An 8709-nucleotide genomic window follows, 5' to 3' on the forward strand; every position below is an offset into this window, starting at 1 on the left:
TGATCTAGTGAGTTCTCTGGGTGTTTGTTTAGTTCATTAATATGCTGAAAAACGGTGGTTTAAAACTCAGTGGTTCCACTGATTGGAACGTATCATTCCCCATTGAATCATGAAAATTGCTATTCACAAATTCTTTTGAAATCAATTAATTTTTTGTGTATTTGAAATTATAATTCATCAAGGGTATTGATAAATTAATGATGTATGAAATGTTACGTCATTATAGATTCAGTTGAGATGGTATCTCATTGATAAATTAATGATTTGTTATCATTTTACTTGGCAATCTCCTACAAATGGCACCTCATTGTAGATCCTATGGTTAAGTCACCAGTTTTCTTCGTAATGAGTATTACCCTGGAACTTGTGGCAATCATTTTTGTGACCATGTTGTGTTGATTCCCATTTCAGAATGCTTGGAAGGAACTCTAGAATATGTCATAGTTGTAGAGCTAAAGATCACTTCTTTGTCGAATGTAAAAAGAAACGTCGGTGCACACGATGTCAACATGGCTTTGAGAAATGTTTTGTGGTGGAGAAGGAGAATGAGAACTAAGGAAAATTATTCCTTTGCTGTAGTAACAACTGCGAATTTTGGGAGTGGGTTGTCAAAGAAGAATCAAGTGGTCCATCCGGATATAGTAGTGCAAACTTGGTTAACCATGTGAAAAATGAAATAGTTGAAGAAATGTCCCGTACTTTCCAATCTCAAGTTTGAATAAGCGACAAAGAAGACCTCCAGATTTCGGTGGATATGAGGCTCTGTGTGGAGAAAGTTAGCGTAGAAGTGAATGTCAAAGGAAAACGGCCGGTGTAATTTCTAGATAGTGCTGGAAAGAGTAAAATGACGTGGATTTGTACATATATGACCAGTATGGCGCAAGAACACGTTGTATTGCTATTTCCTGTATGAACATTGTCACCGCATTTTGATATTGTAGCTTGGCTCATGCTTTTTGGGTTTAAAATGCTGGCTTTTCATTTTGATATTTTAGTAGTTCTCGTTCTATATCTGTCAACTGTGATACTCCAAATCAATCATTTGTGTTGTTCTCTTTGGAAATTTTTGATTTTGTGATAAGTTATATTGTTATGATTCTAATGCTTTTTTAGAATGCAAGTGCAAGTTCCAGCCTTGAATGGAAAAATTTTATCAATAAGTTGGATGGGGAAAGAACTTTCCAATTTATTTTTACTGCAGCAGCAGAATCAAACACTAGAATTAACATCCATGCCATATTAATTCTAATCTTTTAGATAAGACAAAAAAATGCACGTCAACCATTCAAAAAAATAATGTTTGGCTCTAGCTTCCAATTAACCAAGCAGCAATAGAATAAAAAATGCACGCCAACAATTCAATAAAAATAATTAATACACGAAGAAGCAGTAACCAAACCAATTGCCTTTAACTTGTTTAATTATAAGAAATGTGATTCTATTTATTATAGAATTGTAATTTCAAATTTCTAGAGGATAAAGGAATCTGCTAAAACATCCAAATTTTTAATATATACATATATATACTAAAAAGAAAGGCATGCCATTGAAATCCATATTTGTAGAAGTCCATAAAGACGCCCAATATAAAGATCTATCTCTTAACTCAAAAACTTATTGTACCTTTCATTCAAAGATCCTAGAGCTTCTTTTGTCCAGATCAACCAAAAAATAGCCGTGATTTTCAATTTCCACTTTTTGCTCTAGCACTTGGCCAACATTGCCTTCGACGGCTTTTGGAATGATATCAACGTACCGAGGCTTGATGATTGCTTGCTCAAGAGAAATTTATATTATAGCTAGAACTAACAGAATAATTTCATGCAAAACATACAATGATTGAGACACTCATGGAATGTCATACAACATAATTAAGTTTCGTTGAACAAGAAAGAGACATAATGGCCAAGCAAAATAAGTTCAACATATTTTTATCAGCATCTTTCTCACAAGCCCTTGCCACCTACGTCTAGTAAATTGGATCGTGAAACAGCATACAATGACCTACATTAAAATACATTGTCCATGTTAAATGAAGCAATCGTGAGAAAATGAATTTCCAATTCATATAGAACGCATAACTTTATACCTTGCGAATTGTACACAATGTTTGCAGACAATGGAAGGATCAAATTTGCAGAAGGTAATTGTTGTGAGACAGAGAACAGTGTGTTGATGGGACATTATGAAAGGGAGAACGGCGACAGCATACAGTTCGACAAGTATGGAATTGGTGTCGGCATGAAACACTATTCTGCTTAATGTGGCTGGACATTGAATCTGCCATCGACCATACTAGTGTTGCTCGTTGTCGGTCAAAGTTACTCTTAATTTTATTTCGAAAAAAATGATTAGCCTAGAATCAAAGAAGCGAACATACCTTTGCTTTCTTTAATGCAGTCTCCAATGGGCTTTTTGTCTAAGTTTCTCTGGAGCCCCCTTTCTTCGACTCAACTTTGGATCTAATACACTAAGGCTTGTACTATTTGATACATTAGTACATTGATTTGGGACCTGAATAGTGTTTTGCGCCACGAAATTACTTCCAATACTCAATTTTGTTCTCGTAAGCTCTTTGCATTAGCATTTTATCCATTCCACTATCGCACGTGAACGTATTTCATCATCTGCAGTAAGGTTTACGAGTTGCACAAACTCGTTAGACATCTCTTCATATCTCAATTGTGTAGGAGTACTGACTAACCCATCGTAGTTTACTGCAACCTTCGTGTGCGCTCTACAAACATCTCTCCTCCATCTCCACGGTATGTACTTGTCTGGAATATGTGTGACGTCATTCCAAGCCAGTACTGTGATCGTATGTCTGCAAAGTATCCCCCGAAACTCAAACAAGTGACATGTGCAAATAATTTCACATTTATCTCTCTCGTATGCCACGATATACATCTTTTTCCTCCAATGGCCCTCACACATAATTGTCTCTTGTACTTCATATGTCATATTGGAACATCCTTCCGAAGTGGACAGGATATCACAATACACCTTTCTTGTGAACTCTGCTTGAATTTCACGAAATTTTGAAATTGTGTAAACTGATTGATATTGTTGCTCCATTTCAAATTGTGTTTCACAGGGTACCAGCTGCGAAAATGACTTAAAATCAGCTTGAAATTCCTTCTCAACCTTACTCCTACGAGCACGTTCGAACTGTTCAACGAACTACTTCAACGAGATTTTCGAATGCACATAGACATCAAAAAATCCATTCATACTCTCACTTCGTTGTATAGTTGACATACCCGCCCAGAAAGTGGTTTTCAAGAAGTAAGGAACCCAACATTCCCTGTTCTCGTACAATCTAGATAACCAATCATTATCATGCAAGTCATACTCCTCAATTATTGCTCTCCAACCGTCTTCGAATTCTTCATTGGATTGCGAATCATATACCAGACCATGTATGGCCCCGAATATCGAACCCTTATTTGGCAACTTCTTTAAAATGTGCCACAATACCATCTATACTTTTTATGTGGGAAAATAATTTGAATTGCATTTTGTATTGTCCTATCTTGATCAGTAATTATACCATGTGGAGCTTGGTCATGCATGCATTGAAGTCATGTCTTAAATAACCATATAAAAGTATCTGTTTTCATTCGATACCAAACCACATCCAAGTAGTGCTGATTGTCTGTGATGATTTACTCCGACAAAAGGGGGGCGAACAACATGTCGTACTTATTAGTCAGATAAGTGATATCGAATATAACGACATCACCAAACTCCTTGTAAGCCGGCCTACACCGATTATCTGCCCAAAATATATTTTTCAGACGCGATTCGTCGTCCAAATCCATACTGAAATAAAATCATGGGCATTGTGCTTGCATTTTCGAAAAATATGTTTGTATTGCTGCAGCATCTCCTTCTCCAAGTCTTAAGCGCCTTACTCGCTCTATGTAGTTACAACAATCCTTTTCAATACATGTCATATTCTCATATCCACCTGTTTCGACAACTACAGCGTTGTAACTTTTACGCAATTAGATTCCTATCAAATCATTCACTTGAAGTTTTTGTTTCACATGTGTGCTCAATTGTCTGTTACATCGATCAAATCTAGATTTAGAAGGACTTATGTCATGATTATGGTCGAGGTTTACAACGTTAATTCTCCAATTCCCAAAAGTAGCAGAAGATGCAAATATTCTGGCCTTACAACCCATCTTTACTGTTGGACGTGGCTTCAAAGAACCACTGCTATAACTGATTATTCTGCCTTCACGACTACAAGTCAATGTCAAATATCTCAAAATCTCATCATACAATTTCTTTGAATTTATTTTCTTGATTGGAAAACCCACGGCACAAGTATATTTCTTGTAGAAATCATACGTATCTACTTTACTTTTAAACAACATACCCACTTCAGGCGCAATTATAACATCTCCCCCTGCTGTTACACCTTCCACTACGTTCACGGACTCCGTTAACTTCTCATTTCCAGATTGCACTACAACATTGGCATCCTTGTCTTGGACGTCCAAATCCATACTTTATTATGCTGCGAAAAAAGCAATCGTCATGTTTAGTCAACATATACAACAACTCTCAGTTCAGATAGTATCATTGTTAAACAATATTTTCGAATTCCATTGCAATGAAATACACAGAAATTAGGCATTAATTCAAAAAGGATTTTAATATATCAGTACATAGGATTTTAGTAGAACTTCAACAAAATTAGGCATTTATTCCATAGAAGCAGCAACTTCTTTCTTATTAGAACATCAATACATTAATTCAAAAAGGATTTTAGTAGAACTTCATCATGAAGTTCAGTAAAATAATATTACGCACTACATTTTAACTTCGGAAGAAAAAAAGAAATAAAGGGGATTGCTTTAGGAGGCTAAAATGACAAGCTGAAAGCCTCAACATTTTCAGCTTTGCTATTGAGGACTGGTAATTGGGACGTATCACTAACGGACAATTTTTCAGCAACCATTCACCCTTTGGTTTGGCTAGCTTTTGAAAACTTGAAGTAATTAATTAATTTTAAAAGCAACCTTATTATAGAAGAAATAAACTTCGGATTTCAACTGAAACTTCCATGGATTGACGATTTTTACACGTCACAAACATAAACTTCAAATCTGCAAAAATCGAAAACATGTATGCTACCTTCAAATCTGCAAAAATTGAAGATCGTCACTCGTCCACAATGACCTTTGGCTCTTGCAAACCGGCAAAAATGTCTTTCGAATACCTTCAATTGACAACACAAAAGCTTATGTACGTTGCCTTCAATCGACCACAAAAGCAAGCTCATGTACGCTGCCGAAAGTACTAAAACCGAAGGGAATACCGTTGTCGGAGTTCCCCACGTTGTCGGTGCCTTATGTGTAATTTTGGGGGAAATCATTTTTTCAGACAAAGATGAAATGGGTGTCTAACTTGGGCGAACAAGGATGTAATTTGGGCTTGGTTTCCCTCCAAAAAGTCAGCACATGTGACTTATTCTGCAGCACACATGACACATTTAAACCCCTATCCGTGAGTATGTGCAAGTAGAATTATCCTTTCTTTTTTTCCCTTTCAAATGTCTGCTTAACACAAGATTTTAGCTCTGTGATTTGATTTTTAAATTTTTATGGAGCTTTAATTTGCATATATATTACCAAATCAGACATAAAAGTTCCAATGGTTCTAATACCAAGTGTAGAAAGAAATAGCCAACTCAATTATACACATGTCTTACTCTTTATGTGTGTATGTCAAGTTATGCAGACGGTAGTAGTTTATGTCGAGTCATGCTTGTTCTTGATTGATCACCATATGTGGTTTTCGATGGTGTACAGGTTGATCTAAGCCAGCTATTGTTGATACCAGTGATGTGGTTAATGTCCAATTGTTCAAGAACAAGGCTAAGAAATTTTATTGGATGCTAGAACTAGGCAATACAAGAGGATAACGTAGTCTGCTCAGATATATATTTTGGATTCCAACAAACTTTTTTCCCACATGGATTAGAGAAAATGTTTTGCAGCTAATCATTGTAAACAATATTTGATGTTAGCAGTTTATAGACTAAAGATGTATCCAATGTAATGGATAGTGTCATTTTTTTTTAAATTTATGTCATTTATTGAACTGATTCCAACGTTACAACTTGTTTTGTCACTTTTTCTTTTTTTTGAATTTTGTCGTTTGTTGAGTGTTTGTCACTTTTTTTTTTTTTTTTTTTAAATCCATGTAACTTTTTTTAAATTTATGTCATTTATTGAACTGATTCCAACGTTACAACTTGTTTTGTCACTTTTTCTTTTTTTTGAATTTTGTCGTTTTTTGAATGTTTGTCCCTTTTTTTTTTTTTTTTTTAAATCCATGTAACTTTTTTTAAATTTATGTCACTTTTTAAATTCGTCACTTTTTTTAAAAATTTCTGCTACTTTTTTGAATTTTCGTCACTCTTTTAGTAATTGTCACTTTTTTGAATTTTTATCACTTTTTTTTTCAATCTTCTTTTTGAAATTTGTATCACTCCTTTTAATGACAAACATCACTTTTTAATAATAGTGACATCGTATTTAATTTTTTAATAAAAAAGTAATACTAAAAAAATGGGACACAATATTTATAAAAAGTGACATTGTGTCATTTTTTAATTTTACACAATATTTTTTATTTCCAATATTTTTTTCATATGATTTTTCGAAAAACCCCTAATTTTAAAGGTATTTTTCTAAGATGCCCATGTTTTTGTCTCGTTGAGCCTTAAATTTGCATTGGACAAAGTGAAAATTACATCCCTACCTACTTTTCAAGATCAATATTCTAAAATCATAGTGAAGGTTTCATTGTTCAAAAATCAGATATTTTTAATATTAAATATTATAATATAAATTTTGTCCAACCCTAATTTATTTTCATATTCCTCTCTCTCTCTCTCTACATCTCCCCGGCTCGCCCTCTCTCTTTCTCTCTCCTTTCATCAATTCAAACTTCGATAATCAACAATGGAGCCGCTCCGGTCGACACCACACCACAAGCACCCATTGTTGCCGGGCAAGCAGCCTGTGGTGCTAGTACACTCATCATCGCAGATCTGCAGGCGCCGCCACTGATCTCCCCATTCTTCCTTTTTAATTTTTTTTTTGAATTGAGCGTGGTTGGCAGTTTGGTGGAGGTGTGCGGTGGTGGTGGTACAGTGCTATGGGTACGGTGGTGGTGGCGATTCAATTGTGTTGTATTCAATTCTTTGGATCCGATTTTGTTTGGTGGCTGTGGTGGCGAGGTGATGGTGGTGGTGGTCGTTTAATCCCTAATTTTATGTGGTGGAGATGGTGCTTGCGGTGGTGATTGATGGTATGGTAGTGGTCGCTATGGTGATCGATTGTGGTGGTGGCGGTCGCCATGGTGACTGATGTTGATGGTGGTGGTTGCTGCAACAAAGATGGTGGTATCTCCGATAGCACCGTTTCTCTGTTGTGGTGATGAATTTGTTGGTGCGTTGTGGCGTTGACAAGTTGTCATAAGGTGGTGGTGGCTTTGTTGGCGACGATGGCGCTTCTTCGTAGTGGTGGCGGTAATGGTGATAATGATGGTGGTTGTGGTTGTGGTTGTGGTTGTGGCGGCGGTTGTAACGGTGGGCGGTGGGGAGAAATAGGGTTGGATGCTTGTGACTAATTATTTGGTTGCTTGTGACTAATAATTGATTAATTTGTAATATATGATCGTGACTCATAATTGATTAAGGTATGATCGAAAAATTAATTGTAACTAATTAATCTAATAATTTGTAATAAATAAATGAGTTGTGACCATTAAAAGTTTTGATTCTATGACCTATAAAATTTATGATTCGTGACCAAAAAATAATATATAATTTATAAAAAAAATTATTTGTGATCGAGAAGTAAGTTGTAACCAATAAATTGGTAAGTTATGACTAAAAATTAATACGTGACTAATTAATTTTTTGATTTGTGATCGATGAACAAACTGTGATATACAAAATTTTTGAATTGTGATCGTAAAATAATTTGTGATAAAAAATAATAAGTTACTAATTAAATCGTTAATTTGTACATAAATGTGACCTAAATATATTTAATTAATGAAATAATTAATTAAATTATAAATAAAATTTAATAAAAATCCGATTTATAAAACTTGTTTTATTGATTTTGAAATGTGTGATACTTGAACTCTTTCTTAGTTCTCATTTGATTTTCAGTCTTGGGTCACAAAAAAGAAAAATATAATCTTTATCTATTACATCAAGTCACCATTGTTGATTTTTTATTTCTTGTGTGGATCCCATAATAATTATATTTTTCATTCTTACTCTTAAAAAAGTGGAAGGGCTTATAAAATTTTCCCTTGGACAAATCCTCCCTCATCTAAGACGGAGCCCGGCGCCCATGGGCCAGCCCAACACTATGCGTCGGCCTCCAATTTGTGATAATGTACTCCGCCCCGATCTCTTTATATGTGCCATTTCAACCCTAAGAATTATCATTTCCCAGCGTTCGTCTTCTCTCTTTGCACTAAAAACCCTAATACTCTCTCTAAAACCCAAACTTTCACTCTTTCATAACAATGGAGTTTTGGGGTAAGCGTCTCTCGTTTTCCCATTTGGCTCTCTTATGTATCTATCTACTTATTGATCATCGCGTACCTCATTTTTTTTCGTTTTTGGATGATTCTGCCTTTTTTTTCTTTTTTTCTTTTTTTTTTTTT

General features: G+C 35.0%; 3 protein-coding genes across 3 annotated transcripts in view; 1 reads left to right on the plus strand and 2 right to left on the minus strand.

Annotated features, from left to right (window-relative positions):
* Positions 1-2580: 2580 nt before the first annotated feature.
* LOC111368971 (protein FAR1-RELATED SEQUENCE 1-like) lies at positions 2581-3480 on the minus strand. The gene is made up of 2 exons (XM_022990462.1): positions 3295-3480; positions 2581-3180 (listed from the first exon to the last, which is right to left on the minus strand). Exons 1-2 carry the CDS (start codon positions 3478-3480, stop codon positions 2581-2583), a joined length of 786 nt encoding a protein of 261 aa, XP_022846230.1.
* Positions 3481-3833: 353 nt separating this feature from the next.
* On the minus strand, positions 3834-4517 carry LOC111368972 (protein FAR1-RELATED SEQUENCE 4-like). The gene is made up of 2 exons (XM_022990464.1): positions 4073-4517; positions 3834-3970 (listed from the first exon to the last, which is right to left on the minus strand). Exons 1-2 carry the CDS (start codon positions 4515-4517, stop codon positions 3834-3836), a joined length of 582 nt encoding a protein of 193 aa, XP_022846232.1.
* A 3949-nt stretch (positions 4518-8466) lies between these two features.
* Positions 8467-8709, plus strand: part of LOC111369447 (histone deacetylase HDT1-like) — a 4373-nt gene continuing 4130 nt past the window's right edge. Inside the window, exon 1 of the mRNA XM_022990964.1 lies at positions 8467-8581. Within this exon, the coding sequence (XP_022846732.1) occupies positions 8569-8581 (13 nt within the window). The 5' untranslated portion in view covers positions 8467-8568. The remainder of the gene's footprint in view (positions 8582-8709) is intronic.

The sequence above is a fragment of the Olea europaea genome, chromosome 20 (assembly GCF_002742605.1).
Source record: "Olea europaea var. sylvestris chromosome 20, O_europaea_v1, whole genome shotgun sequence".
In the NCBI taxonomy this organism is placed as follows: Eukaryota; Viridiplantae; Streptophyta; class Magnoliopsida; order Lamiales; family Oleaceae; genus Olea; species Olea europaea.